The sequence below is a fragment of the Parasteatoda tepidariorum genome, chromosome 10 (genome assembly GCF_043381705.1).
Source record: "Parasteatoda tepidariorum isolate YZ-2023 chromosome 10, CAS_Ptep_4.0, whole genome shotgun sequence".
Lineage (NCBI taxonomy): Eukaryota > Metazoa > Arthropoda > Arachnida > Araneae > Theridiidae > Parasteatoda > Parasteatoda tepidariorum.
Window position 1 is genome coordinate 28,292,938 of NC_092213.1, and position 20,869 is coordinate 28,313,806.

Consider the following 20,869-nt stretch of genomic DNA (forward strand, 5'->3'; position numbering starts at 1 on the left):
AATTACATTTATTCGATATTTTAATACTTACTGACGATAGATTACATTTATTCGATATTTTAATACTTATTGACGATAGATTACATTTATTCGATATTTTAATACTTACTGACGCTAGATTACATTTATTCGATATTTTAATACTTACTGACGATAGATTTCATTTATTCGATACTTTTATACTTACTGACGATAGATTACATTTATAAGATATTTTAATACTTACTGACGATAGATTACTTTATTCAATATTTTAATACTTACTGACGATAAATTACTTTATTCGATATTTTAATACTTACCGACGATAAATTACTTTATTCGATATTTTAATACTTACTGACGATAGATTAGAAGAAACATCAGTGTTTGGAGTATTGGGCAAATATATACCGGGCAATGGCACTTGACATTAAAAAAATGTCAGTGTAGGGTATACCGGGCAGTGGCACTGAATTTTAAAAAAACTTCAGTGTAGGATATACCGGGCAGTGGCACTTGACCTTAAAAAAACATCATTGTACGGTATACCGGGCAAATGTATACCGGGCAGTTGCACTGAACCTTAAAAAAAACATCAGTTTAGGGTATACCGGGCAAATGTATAACGAGCAATGGCACTTAACCTTACCGGGTACTTGACCTTGAAAAAAAACATCAGTGTAGGATAGTGCCAGCGACAACAAAGAAAACTTTCATTTCTTTTTTGGTTTAGTAAATAAAAAAAAATATGAAGCATGTGGGCTGTCATAATCATGGAAGCGTAAACGCACATGATTATTAACAAAATCTTTAAAAAAAAAAAAAGCTGAAACTAACTAGACTATAAGTTGGGAAGAATTGAAAGATTAAAAGCGAATTGTTCGTATCAGCAAAGTGTTTTATATTATGTTCTAATTATACTTGTGCAGGGTCAATAATAATAACTTTATTCGTTGTTATTTTTTTATAACCGTCGTTGAACAGCCGAACCAATTTTATGAGTTTACGACTACTAATGTTCAACTCCATAGCCTTGTAATTTTGAACCCAATTCAGAAGACAAGGGAACTTCTGGATCGAGTATTGGGAGAAATTTGCCTTCGTGGAGGACTTTTTGATAGAGCTAACCAGCATTTGCGTTACATGGAGAGGAAGACCACGAGAACCTCCCACAGTTAGCCTGACGGCAAGAGGTATTCGTTGTTATGGTCATTTATTGAAAAATAATCATTAGTCGTGTTGTTATGCTTTTCAAGTATAATCAGAAAAGCGTATTCGAAGAGCAGAAGAACGCGTTGATGACAGTATTGAAGGAAATAACATTGAAAGAATGTGTAGAAAGCGTGATGTCATATATGTATTTTTTTAAGTTATTCTATTACAAGTCGTTCTTTATTTCAATTTAATTCAATTTTTGGTAATTTATTATTAGGAGAAAATTTTGAATTTTTAAATAGGAATTAGTTTTAAAGATTTTAATAATTGACTCAAATTCTTAAGATATAACGCCATAGCACATTTCAAATAGGTTTAACTTGGTATCGAGCACGGTGAGTGAGCATTGCAATCTTTGGTGTTTGGGAAGCGTCAGCATACCATCAGATTACACTATAGTTATTTTAATTTCTTAAACATACATTGTTTTGAACTTTTATGCTGTTTTACAATATAAAAAGTAAACCAAAATGACCTAAGTGCTTTTTAACGCTTTTTTTTAAATTAATTACGATATTAGACACAAACTACTTTTTTAACGCAATAAAGAAATACCGATTTCAAAAATTTTTACACATGTGATTTAGCACTCACCGTTTCTCGACGGATCCTAGAAAATATATCCCAATATATTAACGAAAAGACGTTTTAAAATTTTGTTCCCGAATTTAGGTATTTTTTTTTCTAAAGGAGAATTAAACGATTATTTTTTTACAGTTCTCCCATACATTAAAAAAAAAATTTGTAAATTATTTTCAATTACTTAATTTAATAGTAATCAAAAATTTCGAATTTTGTATAATTTTTATAAAAACAAAAAATTTTATATCATATTTATCAACATAATTTTATGAAACAACAGTGAACATTTGAACGAAATCCATTGAATTGTTTTCGGGAACTATAAAATCAAATCATTAGCTGTCATTAAGTTGGTATAGGTTCTGGAGAAATCAAATTATATTTTTTCCAGACCAATTAATTCTACTTTTAATTATTTATTTACTTTTTCTGCTTTTTACAAAAATTGGCCAAAAGTTATTCACATTTTTGTACATCAATTTTCTTTGACATATATTTTTCTTTTAGACTACCGTTCACCAAATTTGTCAACATTTGTTTAAACTGATTTAAGCAGATTACAAAAATCTTTGCATAAATTAGAGTTATCCTCCCTCCTATCACCTAATAAAAAATTGGCAATAATATTAACCTCTTTATCATAAACTAAGCTCTTCGAAGCAAAATCAAAATATTGTTTGAATTTAAATCAAGCTTCCTTAAAATCCTTCAAGTAGTAAAACTGATACAGAATTTTAAAACGAAAATAAAATTTCTCCTCTACATTAACAAAATTATACATAAAAGAAAAAAATAGGCTCAGAAATGAAACAAATTATGACGAAAATTTCATCCCACTCCGGTTACTCCATTTGTTGCCAGATTCTCTATTCCCGTTCAATTTCATGTCTCCCAAACTCTATCCATTCTTCTTTTTTTATCCGAATTCCCGAAATCTCACTTCAACGTAAAAATCCCAGTTATGCAAATTCAAATCTATCGTTTCATATTATGTCATTACTTTTATTCTATCCGGTAGGATTTGGGAAAAGTTAGATCTTGAGTTAAGAGTGACAGCCGAAGAACCGACTTTTCCAGGATATCTACACCTCACCCCCTTCCTGCAATTTTTCCATTTGGGAAACAACCCCTCTTTCGTTCTATTCCTCCGATTAAAGAATACTTTTACCCGACAGGAGCTGTAATTCATATCATGAAAGATATGTGCGTGTATCCCATCTGGTTGAGAAAGAGGGAATTGTGGGATAGGGAGTTGGTAATTCCTGCGAGATTAGATACGTAACTGAATATCTTTTCTTTCCCGGAGTTGTTGATTTGAAAGTAATTACTTTAATAATACTTTCATATGGAGTTGTGAGATTTTGGGGCTTCTTTTTGAAAATCTTGATGAAACTTGCAATTTTTGTGATGGATCTTCTTCTAATTGAAGTTGCGTGCTTTGCTTTGGTGTGTTACTTAGATTCTGTAGTTATTTGTTCTAAACAAGCATTATAGTTTTTGGTGGAGTTTTTTCGTGATTTTGTTTGTTTTAAAACAACTAAAACAATTTTATTAAAAATTTGATTGAAGAGCATTATTGGTCAAATTTTTTACAACTATTTGTACCTCAATTTTCTTTAAAATCTATTTTTCCTTTGGGCACTCGATTACCAAATTTTAATCCCTTATTTAAACTGATGTCTCTCAATGAGACTTTAAATATCCCTTGCTAAATTAGAGCTATCCTATGTCTTTTCGTCTAATAAAAAATTGGTAATAGCATTGCATAAAATATTTATCCTGAACGAAGTAAAATCAAAATAATTTTGGAAATCAAATGAGGTTCATTTAAAATCCTTCAAGTAATAAAATTATCAAATGCATAAAACAAAAATAAAATGAAATATTTTTCACTTACACTTATAAAATCGTGCATGGAAGAAAATTGAACTGTAATTCGTATAAGGAACGAAATGTGCGTGTATCCCATCTGATTGGGAAAGAGGAATTGTGAGATAGCGAATTGGTAATTCCTGAGAGATTAGATACGTAACTGAATATCTTTTCTTTTCCAGAGTTGTTGATTTTAAAATAATTACTTTAATAATATACTTTCATATGGAGTTGTGAAATTTTGGGGCTTCTTTTTGAAAATCTTGATGAAATTTGCAATTTTTGTGATGGATCTTCGCTGAGTGCTTGCTTTGTTGTCTTACTCAGCTTCTGTAGTCATTTGTTCTAAACAAGTATTATAGATTTTGTTGGAGTTTTTTCGTGATTCTATTTATTTTTTTAAAAACAAATAAAACAACTTCATTAAAAATTTGATTGTAAAACATTACTGATCTAATTTTTTGCAACTATTTGTACCTCAATTTCCTTTAAAATCTATTTTTCCTTCGGGCACTCGATTACCAAATTTGTCACCACTTATTTAAACAGATATCTATCAATGAAACTTCAGATATCCCTGGACGAATTCGGGTTATCCTATGGCTTTTCGGCTAATAAAAAATTGGTAATAATATTACCACAAACTCTTAACAACGCTATACCTAATTTTTTGGTTTTATTAACCAAAATTATGTTGTTGTTTTTTTTTCAGAAATGTCATTTCCATACAGTACGGTAACTAGAATTATTTTCTCCGTGTAGTATTCATGCAAATATCCATGCATCCGTATTATCAGTAATAAAAATTAATCTTTTTTGCAGAACCGAGAGGTGTACGTGCCGCAAATGCAACAGGTTCTACTGTTCAAGTTTGCTGGACTCGCCCAGAATATGGCCAAGTCTTGGGATACATTGTTAAGTACAGGGAAGTTCAGAATCCTCACGGGGCGCCCTCTTTTCTAAACATAACCTCTGATGCAACATCGAAATGCTCAACGCTTGTTGAATTGAAACCCTGGACAGATTATGAGTTTCGTGTGTACGGCTGGAATAGATTCGAAACTGGTCAAGGAAGTACTGTGGGCAGCTTTGGAACTAGACCTGATTGTAAGTATTGTTTTGTTTATTGTATTTTTATGTTATTTGAGGGACCTTTAATCTGTCAATGGGCGCTCTATAGCACAGTCCATTGTATTAGGTTTGCAAAAGTTCATATGCGATCACAATTGCGTCAAACAATGTATAAATTTGCAGTTTTGATTAAACTGGTTGTAAAAGAAACTGGCCATTAAGAGTTTCGTAAAAGCATTGTAAGCAGCTGATTTAACAACTGAAGTTCATGCAAAACTTAAGTATTTGGTCTCCTAACAGCTCTAATACCAATCTGACAAAAATGTACAAGCAGCAACAGGATTTGTTAGATGCATTCTGGAGAAAATTGTCTAAAGACTATTTATTACAATTAAGATCATTTCATCAAGTTCGAAACTCTCATGTTCATGTTGAAAATGTTGCGTTGCTTCACGAAGATATAAGACCAAGAAGTGTGGAGACGAACTCTGGTTACTAATTAAAGGATGGAAAAGTTCGCAATTGTACTTAACGTTCTGATGACAAGGAGATATCTCACCCTGTTCAAACCTGTTATCTCTTTAGAGGTTGACCAGAGAGGCGAGGATGTTCGAAACGCAAGTGCATAACCTGCTTTTCTATGTTTATTTCATTTAGTTTACTTCTCTTATCTTTCTTGTTTTGGCAACACTTTTAGATACCTTTTTGTGCTTGTTGACAGTTTGCATGATTAAAGTTTTGTTCCATATTAGGTTTAAAGAGTGTTGTATATAATTAAGAACACATAGGCTTATGTACAATACACAGTGGATTAGCCTTCTACTTTGCTTAATAGTGAAGCACAAAGATAAAAAGAAATTTTCATTGGAGTCAAGTTCAAATTTAAAACATGAGCCCAGGAAGCATTTTTAAGTTAGCGGATAGCAACTAATTTTAGGAATCTGTTGGTCGGGATCTTTTATCTGAAGTTGGCTCTCTTCAATATTACTGTTGTTGTTGCTTTTTTAGTGTCAATTTTTATTTTGACTTTTTTTTATTTTAAAGGAAAAGTATCTGGTATTTACTCTTTTTTATTTTTCATTACAAAACAACTTATATGACTTTTTTTTGCATGCTAATTTTCTTGACGCTGTGATTCTTTATACTTTTATTGAGCATGATTTTCTTTATTTTTTTAATAGGATTCAAATAGGATTTAATAGGATATCAGATATCTTGTACCATTTCCAGCATTTTTTTAACAGACTAAATAAATTTTATAATCTTCATAAAACACTTAAGAAAAAATAAAGCATTTTAGATACGATAAATTAATTATTCGATGAATAAAAAGTTATTTCACATTTAAAACAAATATATTATATGAAAATTTTATGAAATTGGTTAAGCAAATCAAATACGTTTACATTATAAGCTATTTAAAAATCCTCTCAAACATGCATTCAAAATAAGCCGAAGTGAAAAACGGAATGATTAACCTTAAATATAATTTATTTAATATAATGCAATTTAATAGAGATTAAATAAAATCAATAAAAAGTGATTAGGAAACAAAAATACAATATGTAAATTTATGAGGTTGCATAAGGCTAATAATATGATTTAATATAAAATTTAATCTATTTATAAATTGCATCTTCTATCTAAGTTTTAAAATATATGGCTTTTTTTATTCGAAATAAATTCAATTAGTTCTAAGAAATCCATAAAACTTTTCAGTAATCAGAAAATTTCTAATTGTATTATGAACAATACTTTTGAATACAACTACTATCTTCTGAAAATAAATGTAAAGCACTAACAAATATTTCTTAATAAACTTTCAGCCTCAAATATTTCCCGAACCTGTCCTACTGTCAGATCAATGATTAATCATTTTCAGGAATTTTACCATCATCAATTCTTTCTTAAAAAAAAAGGTATGAAAAGTTTTTCTAAAAATAGAAATGAATAACGGAGAATTGGAAAATAATTTACTTAATTTAAGAAGAATGTTTAATTTTCTTTCTGCAAAACTCATTAATCATTTTTTTCCTGATTATTTTTCTTTTCTTAGAAAGTTTCAATAAATATAAAGTAAAAATTAAAAATATTCACAAAAAAATATGAGTGATTTTTTTTAATAAAAAAAACAAAGCATTTATCAAATTTTAAGTTCCGCATCTTTTTAAGAGAAAGTAATCATTACGAAAGCTTCATTCAAAATCTATTAACAAATAGTTACACTTTGCATTAATAAAAATGTAAAGTAATTGTCATTATATTTATTTTATACTTTTTAAAAAAAAATACTTTTTATAAGTTTTTAAACTTAAAAAAAGAATATATATATATATATATATATATATATATATAAATATATTTAGAATTAATTTTAACCGTGCTTTAGATGCGAAATATTGAAAATTTAAAACTTAAAAAACAGTAAATGCATATTACAATAATTTAATCAACGTCAAATTCTAATTGATCCAATGATAAGGAACTCATACTTTTAAATATTTTATTGCTTTACATACAAATACAATATAGCATAATAAGGCTAGAAAGATCTGCTAATGCTTTAGAACTTTCTTAATATTAATATAATTAATATTTTATAATTAATAATTTATTTTGTTTTAAAATAAAAATATATTTGCCTTATCTTAGAAAATTTATCTATTAGCCTTATCTTATTTGCCTTATCTTTTAAATATATTTGCCTTATCTTAGGTACATATTACCTTAAAAACATTATTATTATTAAACAGATTTCTCTAAGAATTACATTCATTAAATTTCATTTCTTTAATTCAATGATTATTTTCGCACAAATGGCTAAAAAGACTTCCAAAAGAATATTTTAACCATATATTAATAAGAAAGATTTAAAAGATTCTCTACTTTTTGAGAAAGCAAAGCTGATATCAGTCGCGTATCACTTAAGAAACACTTTTTACGAACTAAGATGTTCAAAACAATTTATAATTTAAAAGAAAATGGCTTTTTGCAATCCATCTATTATTATGCAATAGATGGTTGCCACCATAAGCTTTATCTTATAAATATCTCCCAAAAAATTAAGTGAACATGATTCACTGAAAATTATGGTAAAATAACTGGCAGCTGTCTGTCCATCCGATTAACCGTAAAGTTTACGGTAAAGAGCATTTTTTTTCCTTTATGGTTTTGAAACCATTTATAAAAAGTATGGTTATAAAACGATGAATATAAAACTATACGGTTTTTTAACCATTTGCAACTAGCATTTTTCAAAACCGTAAAAAAAATAATTATCTAACTAGGCATAGGAGCTCGGTTTTTCGTAATATAATGGTAATTAGAGAGTACCGGACACTGGAAATTCTCCATGTGGTGAAGGATATTGAAGAAATATTGTGGTGTCATTACTAGGATTCGAACTCCAGTTCTGCCGGCCATGAGATTGACAGATAAGCCCGCTCGGCTATCATATGTACGACGTTGCATAGAACTAAGTAGCTTCATTAGGTGGTTCTAATTGGTGAGATAAAATTCTGGTTGTTTAACCGTAATAGATGAGAGCAGTCAATAAACAGTTTTTCTCTAACAGTTTGATTACCATTTTATTTATGGTAATTTGACTGTTTTGATTAAATATGGTAAAATAACCATTCAACAAATTGTTATTTAACCATTTTTTCCGAGAAATTTCTAACAGTGTTGTTTGAGATTTGAGTTGTCTATTCATCATGAATTGTGCTTGAATTATGACAAGCAAATCTTTAAATTAATCAATCAATTCTATAATCATTTTAAAAAATCCGCTGCTTTAGGAACAAAACTATTTCCAGATCTGAAATCATCCGAATTAGGCAAGATCAGGAATTTGTATAAATGCAACAAAAGATTCGTTCATCAGTATTATAAAATTTTTTAAATAACACTATTAGCAAATTATTGACCAAATTAAATTAAGATTAGATAATGCTTTTACTAATTTAAGCTGCAATGGTTCTGAAAATTTATCATTGTTTCCTAAATTACAATTCATATTAATCTTCATTAAAAAAACTAATCACAATAATTCGCTTTTAAACTTGCTATTTGAATATTTCATTTGAAAAAGACACTTATTGGCTAGTTTTCTTTTTTTTTATTCTATGCAAAGTCTATTGTACTTTAAAAATAAATTTTGCAAAGAATAAATCTTTGAAAGCCAAGCTGATATTTTGGTATAAAATAAAATGATATAATATACAATGCTCTATAAGTATTTCTGGGAAACTTCTTAAAATATATTCCACGAATTTTTTTTTTCTTTCTTAAGAAAATCAATCGCGAAATAGGAATTTTCATACAAAATATAGTTCATTTTTTGCTTTTGCTTTTTTTTTTACTCTAGTTCCAGGGTTACGTTCATATCAGATTCGTAATCCGAGAAAAAATATTCAAATCATTTGTTGAAGTATATGAATATTTAATGCTGAAAAAGTAGTTTTCAGAAATGGGAAATCTTGCCAAGTTTGATATTATCCTAGATAATATGGGAAGCCATAAATAATTTTCCTCATTTTTACATAACTAGTGCAGAAACTTTTTTATAAAAAAAAAGCTAATGCGAAATATGTCTCTAATATAAAGCAAGTTTCAAAGAAAAGCTCTATGAGTTGCAATCAAAATTGAAAATTCTGAAATAAGTTATTTCTATGTCAAAAATTTATTTCATTATCAAACTAAAAATTATTATCACAAATAATATAAAACAAATATTATATGATTGCGTCAATAATGATAAAATTCATTAATTTCAGGCAGTTTTCGTTCATAAAGTTTTATGTTTTAATAGTTATGGTATTAATTGAAAATTCCGACTTTTTGCGAATGACGTTATTTATGAAGTTTATTCCTATGAGCCTAAAAAGCGTATTGAAAAGTGATGTTTGAGCTTAGTTTCTGCATTTTAATTAAGGAATTATTTTCATTAATTACTTATGAATTAAACCATAATCACGTCGCAAATTATAATCTTTCATGCGTTTTTTAATATTTTTACCTTAACTGTTAATCTTAATAAGATTTACACAACAATATAGGTTTCTATAGTAATATTTTGTACTTTCAGGATTTCATTTGAAAAATTGCTCTTGTTATATATGTATATATATATATATATATATATACAATATATACAAGCATACATATATATATATATATATAAAGTTANTATATATATATATATAAATTATAGACTTGCAAACAGTTTGACCCTTGACCCTTAAAGTTGAGATTAGAAAGTTAGTAAAACTAAAAATTTGATTTTGACCCATTTTATCAAAATATAATTCAGATTTTGTTTCCAAGAATTTATTAGACTTTATCGATAGGGGGAACTTGACTAAAAAAACTGTAAAAATTCTTTCTTCAGTTTTAAAACGAATTTTGCAAATTCTAATAAATTAATAATCTTAATAAAAATAATAATTATATTTACGAATTTCATATTTAATTGGATTGTACGCAAATAATGTGAATAAATTAATTTGATTAAACACATTGAAATCTATCTCATTCCTGTATTTAAAATGCATTAATTAATGTAATTAATTTTTTTAATTAAATAGATTTAAATCTATTTAATTCAAGTATTTAAAATGTATCTAATCAATACAGTTAAAATAGATATAATAAATGCAATAAAAAATATTGGCCTTCAATTTATCACTACACATTGAAACTAAATTTCATTAATACTAAGTTTACAAATAATTAAACTTTATTATAAAATTTAATCTTATTAAATTAGGTAAAATTTTTAAACAAGCTAAAATTTCAGATCGGCATTTACAACACATTTAGCCACATTTTAGCATAACATGTAGTTTCCAATCATTCAAACAAAATCCCAAATTCACCTTAAATCTGTTACTTAGTTTCAAGTTTCAAAAAATAATGAAAGCCCAGAAATTCTCAACAAGATATTCATTTAATTCTCAACTCTTTTCTTAACAATTTCCTCGAACAAGTCGTTCATCATATTCATTGTGTCGCCAAATTGGCGACACTCTTCTCTCCAAAGTGATTAATCACAAAGGCTCTCCTCGACTGAAAAGTGCGGAACGACTGCTCGCAGATGTTCAACATACCGCAAAGAATTAACCCTTGACACTCTTTCCAGAAAATCCGTAATTCCCAAAAATACTTTTCGCTTAACGGAAGAAAAATTGATGTTTAAAGATTTATCCTTTTCCGGCTGAATTTATAGGAAATATATATTTTGTGGGGTTAATATAACAACTTGCTCGTAATTTTATCTTGCTAGGTGCAAAAGTACAGTGAGCAAAAAAGAAAGAAGAATTAAACGGAACACCTTTAATAACTTTTAATCTAATGATCGGAATTTTACGAACCTAAAACACAACCTTGATGGTTTGAGGGATTAACATTAAATGTAATATATAATAGAAGCAAGCTATACAAATATATACTTTCTCAAAATAAACATGCCTTTCCTTATTTTAATTTTTCTTTTTGTTAGTAAAACCGATGTCAAACAGCCGATCCAATTCTTACGTTACAGTGTTCAACTCCATTGTTTATCATTGATCTATATCTGTACTGTGGTCGTTGCAATCCGAGAGCAGAATTCGTATCAGCCAGCCACAGTTGGCATTCAAACCTGGGTGCACTCATTGGGAGGTGAACGCTCTATCCCCTGATCCACCAGGAGGTGAACTCAGGTTTTTAATGCTTAAATTATGGTGGGTAAACGGTATATGAAAAATATGGATTTAAATATTTAGTACGGATAACGGTCTAAAGTTTTATCTTCCTTAATTTATTATTTTTTTTTTTTTTGCTTGTTTTGGCATACCTTTGGAACTATTTCAGCTTCTTTAATTTTTCCAAAATTTAAACTCTAATGAAACTAAATTCAACTAAACTGTGTAAGTAATTTTTTCAGTTTTATTTATTATAAAATTTAGTAATGATATAAAAGCATCTTTTTAGACTATGTTAATTTAAACAACAAAATCCAAATTTTGGGTGAAATCTAAAAAATTAATAATTTGAAAATACAACTTTTTTTTAATTTCTTTTACCCAGAGGCGGTTTAACCGATTTCGTTTTTATAAAAAATTGTCATTTAATATTGAAGGAATTTTGGATTTTTTTTATAAAAAACTGACTGCTTCGATTTGTTCTGAACACCACAAAGAATTAACTCTTTACACCATTTTCAGAACCATTAGAACAATTTTTCTCCCATTAGAAAGAAATTGGATGCCTAAAAATCTGTCCGTATCCAGAAAAATCCATAGAAAATAAATATTTTATTTATTTGATATTATGGACTAGTTCACAATTAAATCATGTCCTTAACTCTTTGATGCTGGTTCAAATTATGGGAAGAAAGATAAAAAATGGGACATTTACAGTATCTTTTAATCTAATGATCAGACTTTTACTTATTAGGACGCAAATCGTGAAATTATTATTAGTACTTCGGCGCAGAATTTTTATTAAACGTAATTTTCATTTTTCTTTATTTTTATAACATATCATTTTCATTTATCCATTTTTCATTTTTATTATATATTTTTCTTTATTTTACATCAATTTAGGTCAAAATAAATGAAAATTATTGTATTTAGCACTTTAATAATTGATGGTTATGAAGTACATCATGATGCACCAGTGTCTTTTTCTGCGTTAAAGGTAAAATCTTCCAAACAATAATTTTTCAGATTTGCACTTATTTGCAATTATTCGGATCAGAAAAAAAGTTATTCATCACTGAAATTTTTTTAATTTACAAGATCAATTAATGATAAAGTTTTGAAAAGCATGAATGAAAAAAAAAATCAAACTACCTTTTTTTGGTTTTTATATTTTAGTGCAAATATAATTCAAATAATGTAACATAATTTTTTAATAGCGACCAGGATGTGTTTCAAAATTATAAGAAGTATATATATTTTTTTTTCTTGTAATTAGAGGGTCAGAAAAATATATACGTAAAGGGACATTTTATTTTATTTTATAACCGTCGTTGAACAGCCGACCCAATTTCATGGGTTTACGACTACTTACGTTCAACTCCGTAGCCTTGTAATTTTGAACCAATCCAGAAGACAAGGAAACTCCTGGATCAGTACCCCCAGAGGTATTGATTTGTTGTGGGAACATGGAGGACTTTGAGACTCGGCAGATTTAACGTGCATCAGTCACCATTTACTACACGGGGAGTCTTCAGCCGGCGAGGATCGAACCCACGACCTCTTGGATATGGGCCCAGCGCCCTACCGACCAGGCTATCCCGGCCCACGTACTGGTGTCAAAAAGATTGGAAGATAAACTTTCATCCACTTTTCTGCTAAATTAAGTCAATAATTTTTAATTGCAGCTGCAAACTACTACCTCCACCACCATCATATCTTGAGGGTCAAAACTTTCAATCATTCTAGAAATGTAGAAAAAAGGTAATTTTTTTTTTTGGGGGGGGGGTTAAAAATATAATCTTCTCGTCTGTATCTTTTCAATAAAGATACGAAGCACACTGCTTTTAAGCAATAGATAATGCATAGGTATTTAATATGTATAGGAATTACTTATCCTTCGTTAAGTTTAGTTTTTATGGAGAAATTGTATTTACTATAAGAAGTTAAATTACAAGATTACAAATGCCCCTAAATATAATCTATCTCATTTAGATATTTTAATACTTTGTTCATACTCTTATCTCTAATTGCTTATTTTAATCTTATCTTTAAAAAAAGAACTAAAATTAAAGTTACCCTTTTTGTCTAATCTATAAATCAGAGTTAGCCGACTAACTGCAGACAATGCACCAAATTTTTGCCTAACGAAGTTAAAAGGCACCATTTTACTCGGGAACTTTTTACACCGTTCTACGTTCATGGTTATATGTTAATAAATAGAGATAAGATTAGGATCTATTAATTATTATCGTAATAATGTAGTTTAATTAACTAATTTACTTTAGTTAAGGTATCAGACTAGTTTTGACAGCTTTTTTTTTTAAATATCAGCACAGAGTTTAAAAAAAATAATTACTTTGTTTTATTATGTGTAAAAATTTATGAAACTAGTACAAAATGTTAATTATTTTATTTTTGTATTTTTTAAATAACCATTTATAGGTTTTAAGGCATTTTTTACATATACGCTAAACACTGTTAAAAAATTTCTATCACCCAAAGCAAAAAATCCTTTGAGGATTTTATTTAGAAACCCATCAACTTTGTTTCGAAGTAGTATCTTTAAAGTAAGCGGATATACTGCAGAGTTAGGAATAAATGTATTCAATAAAGCAAAGTTTTAAAAATTTTCGCACTTGTCTATGCTAAAAAAACATGCCTAAAAATGAGATTCCACTTTTTTTCTCTTAGTCTGTAGTTCAAAATATGTGTGCTATAATCATAAACACTCTTGAAGAATTGTAGACAATTATTTCAAAAACAACATGAGATATAGTGTTTAAATAATATAAAATATGAAAAAAATCTGATTTTGAGATAAACGCATTTAAAGACCTAAAATCACTAGTCTATCCAATAATATCAGCTTTCAAAAGAACCTGCTATAATTTTGTAAATAAACAGAGAACAAACGAAGGAAAAAATTTTTAGAAAGCTAAAATTATAGGGATTTTAAATTTATAAAAACTCAATTTTAGAAATTTTGTCCAAAATCATGTTTTGTTATCACTAGTCAGACAATTTAAACACAAACAAATCTCGAGCAAATATTCAAAGAATATTAAGAAATCGACACATTAAGGGGATAAAAATTCAAAAAGTGAGAATTCAAATATACTCCACGCAGCAAACAAATCCGGAATAAGTTACGGTAAAAAGAACCTATACTCAAGGTACCGTTATTTTTTAACGTAAAATCCATGTTATGGAACATTTTACGGAACAAAAAAGGTTACATGCTGTAATAAATACCTTAAAATCACTGAATCACTGGATTAAATTCATATTTCTGTAAAATTACGTTATAATATTTCATTATAAAAATGGATTTTTTGGTAAAAAGGACGCTACGGTTGATACACCCAAAGTACCGGTACTTAGCCAGTAGCCAAAGTCCCCAGTTTAATTAAACATTAATATACAATAACCAACAATGTACGCTGCAAAAAATTCCTAACAAAATTATGAGAAAAAGTACCGGCCCCCTGAGTGCTGCTGCTTTTTACAGTAATATGTTACGGCAGGAAAACCCTGATGTACCGTAATTTTTACAGAAACATTTACTGAATCTGAAATTAAATAAATATTACTGTAAAAATTGCGGCATGAAATTTCTTGGCAAAAATTTATTTCATTGTAAAAGTACTGGCACCCCTACATGCCGAGACTTTTCATCATAATTTTAACAGGAAATTTTTTACAGTGTATCAGAGGACGGTCGCTTCATGGTGATATTGAAGAGGACAAAAAATATTTTTTGAGAAAGTTATTTGTATGTATACATTTATACAGGCTATGTATACATTTTTGCACGATTGCACTGAGAGTGAAATAGACTTAGAACTTTAACATGTCTACAAAGTAAATTATTCCGGATCAAATTACCTTATAAAGTACCAACACTTTAAGTACTTTATCCGTAAAATCCATTTTACCTTTAAAAACCATTTTACCCATAAAATAGCATACCGTAATTTTTATAGTAATATTTATTTAATTTTAGTGATTCAGCTATTTTATGGAAATTATTACTGTGAAAATTGCTGTATAACAGATATTTTTGTTTCGTAACATGTTCTAGCAAAAATGGGTTTTAAGGTAATTTTTCCGGAGTTTTTTACAATGTAGGACTGGTGATATTTTTCAAACGTCTGCATTTTAACTGTTGTTATTGTTGTTCATTTTTCAATGAAAAGGTCAAAATTTGAAAAAAATGCTTTTAGGAACAATTATAACTCTTCATTTTCAATGAAGAAAGCAACAATTCATAAACTTCAGTACTTAAAAGTGGATTAACATTTAAATTATATTGAATACTTTACCCAAAAGAGAAATGTTTCCGCTTCAAACAATCTTCCATAATTTTTTTCATTAAAACAGAAATTTTAAATTATTTTAATATAATTTACAAAATATTAATTTAAATGAGTCTTCTTTAAAAATAAACAACATCAAATGCTTATATCAAATGTTTCTTGATTTAACAATACATTTTTAATCAACGTTAAACTAAAATTGACTTGAATTACGAACTACCTTGCTACTTTTATAAAATCAAACATCCATGCATCTTTATTATAATTTTTATGCTAATAACTTAAATTTTCATTTTCTCAACATCTCTCAGAAATTTCTTCATCAAAACTGATACAAATGTTAATTAATATGAATAAATAAGTTTCTTTTTAATTAAGAGTGGCAAAAGCTTTATTAGCTTTTCAGCAACCAATATTGACTGAAGAAAATCGTTGCTTTCCGAAATCTTTCATTAAAACTACGCCAATCCGAATCCCACCTGTTTGTTTTTAATTTCGATTCATCTTTTATTATCACGTCATAATATTTATTTTGGCGTAAAATCTGTATTACTTGGCAGTGTTTCATTATCATTTTTACCGAAACTAACACAATTTGGCAAAAATCTGATGTCAATTCACTCCCCTTAAGGGGGTGAGGAAACTGTTCTGTTGTCCTAACCACGTTCATTTCCCTAATTAAAGGCTAATCGTAGCCAAGTTTATTCATGATTCTATATTCTCAATCCAACCAAAAGATTTAATTAAGCTACTAGAAGCAACCTTTTCGTTTTTAATTAAGTAATATCGCCAAGTAACCTTATTCTCATTGTTCAGGGACTATCAGTATGTGTTAGCTTAATTATAAATGTATGCTGCAAGTCTTTTAAATTGCGAATTAAATTTTTGACCTCTTTGGCTATTGACATTGTTGGTTTGAATTCATAATCTTTGATAAAGACAGGGAATTGTTTTAGGAATTTATGTTTACTTTAAGGAATTTGTTATCAAATGTTAGTTTTAGCCATGCACATTTTTAGTTATTAAATGACAAATTTTACCAATTAACCAATGCATCTAAAAGAAAATTTTATATATATGTTTGAGAAATTAAGTCATTCAATAATCAAAATGTTTATTAAATTGCTAACATTATTATGCTTGTATTTATTCTTGTGAAAATGATTTAAATTTAGAGCCAACCTTTTCCTTTTTAACATTTCATTTAGAAGTATAAAATTAAGTTATTAATTATATTTTAGAATGTTAATCAAAAGATGAATTGTATACTCATTTAATTAGAATTTATATGATTTAGAGAGATTAAAAGCTCGTTTATAAAATTATAAATTTCTTTTTAGAAAAATATTCTTGAACTGCTATTACATGATAACTTTTGAAAAATAATCTAAAGAATTATTATTAGAAACTTCTGTAAAACAAACAAAACTTTAGTGTTTATTCCATGAAATGTTAAAAATTCAGTCAAACAATGAAGTTTAATTTAGCTAGAATTTTAGATTGATAAAATGTCTTTAAATTGCAAAATTTTTCCCTTGAAACAAATATGCATATAAATACGCTTTTTAGCATCTAAAATATGATTTATTTTACAATTTATTCTCTGTTTCAGGAATTTAAAATAACTTTACTTTAAAGGTTTATTAATACTGAAATATTCCTTTGAAATGAGCAAATTAGTTTTAATACACCGTGAATATCTTATGATTAACTTCACTAATTATAGCAAATTGATTGGCAATATTAATTTCTCAAAGTGAACAGTTTAAATGTTCTTTTTTCTAATATTCTTGAATTTTTAATAATTTTATTATCATTTTTATTTCATTTAAAATTAGTGAAATACTTTCATATTAAAAATTTAAAATATTTCACAGCACGTAACACAATTTACCAAATTTACAAATTTATTACACAATTTACAAAATACCAAATTACGTATCTAAACGTTGAAACTTGAACAAAATTAGTTTGATAGTTCCTTAAAAAATCAAAAATTTGTATTTTTGTCATAACTCTTTTTTAAAAATGAAATTTTATAGTTAATTCAAAATTATGGATTTATCAAAACATAACTTTATTGTGTGAATGAATCCTTAACCTTTTAAAAACGCTCATCTGCTATGCAAGAATGCTAATTAAATTTAATGAGATTTTATGTCAATAAGCCAGTGGAAGACTTACTAAACTTAAAATTTGCCCATCTCTGATCTCCAACTTAATAACTAAATAAAATACTTTAATTAAATTAAGTACGATGATATCTTAACAAAATGAGAGAAAAAACTTACTAAACTTACTTATTTCCCCACCTCTTATCTACTATTCAATAATTAAAATAACTATGTCTACGTCAACAATTAACAATGTCAATCCAAATTGTTATATAATTGCATGAAATGCAATCCAATCCAATCTAATGAAATGCGATTTCATATTAACAAAGGGTGCAAATCTTTCAAATGTTTACAAATTTTCAACAAATAACCCAATAATTTAATTAAATCTGCCAGCATAATGAGATGAAATTTCCTATTGATAATATAAACCTTTTGCGTTACGTTTACGTTATTTTAACTGCAACGTCAACAAATTCCGTAATGTTTCGTAATTTTTTTTCCAAAGCAGAATAAAACTGAAATACATCCTATATATAAAAGAATAAACAGAGCTTATAATAATTTATATCCTTAGAAGTTCTAAATGAAGCATATTGATAACAAAATACATATTTTGGTTTAAATTATTAATCTTTATATACATTAAATCATTAATCGTTGAATTTTAATTTTTAAATTGCAAATTTCTGTTAAGAAAAAATGTACACGCATCCACCTTCAACATACAAGTTTCGTTATGCTTCGTTATTTTTTCTTCCAAAGCAAGTTAAAACTGAAATATATCTCAAATTTAAAAAAAAAGCAAAATTTATAATATTTTATATCCATAGAAGCTTTCAATGAAGCATATAGATAACAAAATACATAGGTTGCTTTAAATTATTAATCTTCATAAACATTTGGTCATTAATCGTTGAATTTTAATGTTTAAATTACAGATTTTTGTTGACAAAAATGTACACGTGACCACCTTCAAGTTACAAATTTCGCTATGCTTCGTTAGTTTTTCTTCCAAAGCAAAATCAAACTGCAAATTATACTAAAAATAAATTAATAAACAAAGTATGTATTATTTTCAATCTGCTATAGCTTTTAACGTAGCATATTTGCAATAAAATGAGTAGTATAGTTTAAATTATTTTAAATCTGCGGAGCGCGCAGAAATATTTAAAGCAAATTGTTTTTAAATTATTATTTTCTTTCAATGTACTCTGAAAATTTCTTTTGCATTAGTTATTTTTTTGAAGAAAAGAAATCAATATTCATAATTAAAATATTATTAACAGAATAGATTTATTACATTTCTGAGTAAACTAAAGTAGCTGTTTATTTTATTAAAGAATATGATCTTTTCTGACAAACATGATATATTACGGTACTTAGTTTAAAATGCGCCATCTTATACGAACATAACAGCTTCTTATAAAGGTCTGGCGAAACTAATGTATGCTTTTGAAGCATTATAACGTTCTCTGAGATTTTCAGAAGCTAAAAACTTTTTTTAAGAACTCGCCATTTTATCCATAAGAGATTACTTGGCAGTTTTTTTCTTACCATTACGATTCAGTACTTTTTAAGAGCAGGAAAAAATGTAAAAATACTCTTTTTACAGAATATTATAGTTTAATAAAAATCGGTGTGTATGAATAAAGTGAAGCTCACGGGGTTTAATTTTTTTTCTAGAATGATCTTTCCTTGATTTATGAGTGAAAATTTTTACAACGTAAGCTTTTTAATAGATCGGCGTATGGATTACTTGACAAATGCTGAATGTAACCCAGGTTGCTACATTTTATGTTTAAATTGTTATTTATGCAAGGAGTTTTAAAGGTCTTTTCGAGATAAATATTGAAACAAAAGCTGTTTGCATGGTTAAAATACATTTTTAAAGATAAAATTTATTTTAATAATCCCTTGCAGGAAACGTTTCATCTATATCTAATTCTGATTTTAGAGAATTTTAATATCAAAATTTTAAAAAAAATAAATTGAAATGTGACAAAAGTTTAAAGATAAATAAAAAGAATGAAGGAGATAAATATTCAAAAAAGTTTTTCTTATTTCCACGATTTAACTGTATACTAAGATCTTAAACGTGAATTTTCTCAGTGAAGTCATATAATTATATACTATTAACAGCACACTTGCTAATTTAAATTTAATGCTCGAAGGAGTTTCCAATATTATTTGAATAGCCCCTTTAACTTATATGATCTCTTGTAGCATGTCATTATTAATATCTGTAGCTTATTAGTATTTTAAAACAATGCTTTCGATTAATACTTTTTCTTTTAACTTTCCATTTGTTTTTATTTATTTCTTCACGATAAAACCCTTTTATTTATGCTACTTCATGTAGTGTATCATTGGTCCCATTTGTTTTTATTTATTTCTTCGCGATAAAACCCTTTCATTTAGGCTACTTCATGTAGTGTATCATTTGTCCCATTTGTAGCTTGTTATAATTTTAAAAAAAGCATTTCAACTTATACTTTCTTGGTGTCCGATTATTCACTGCCTGTTTATTTTGCAACAATAAGAGCCTTCAATTTTTATTATTTCCTGCGACATACCATTAGTCTGATTTGTAATTTGATATTGCTGTTATTCAATTGATAGTTTTACTTGTGACGTAATATTGTTTACATTTGTTGCACCTTATTTATTCAATATAAGTCCCTATACTACTACTTGTGGCATGTCATTAATAATATTCGTAGCTTATTCTTATTTCAAAACAAATCCTTGAATTGATAACTTTCATTTTGGCGTCCTATTTTTACATTAGTGGCGTCACATTGATTTTATTTGTAGCTTTTCATAATTTTGAGCCTTTAACCTAACATTTTTTAACATCACCATTGTTAACATTTGTGCCTCATTATTTTTTTACAATAAGAACCTTTTATTTATAGTATTTCATGTGTTGCGTCATTAGCCTCATTTGTAGCTTACTATAGTTTTAAAATTAGCATTTCAACTTATACTTGTTTGGTGTATCATTATTCGCTGGCTCTCTATCTTCTTT

General features: G+C 27.5%; 1 protein-coding gene across 1 annotated transcript in view; it reads left to right on the top strand.

The window, feature by feature from the left end:
- LOC122269195 (uncharacterized) overlaps nt 1–20,869 on the top strand; it is a 423,526-nt gene that overhangs the window by 358,865 nt on the left and 43,792 nt on the right. Inside the window, exon 4 of the mRNA XM_071186412.1 lies at nt 4,474–4,758. Coding sequence (XP_071042513.1) covers nt 4,474–4,758 — 285 coding nt within the window. The remainder of the gene's footprint in view (nt 1–4,473; nt 4,759–20,869) is intronic.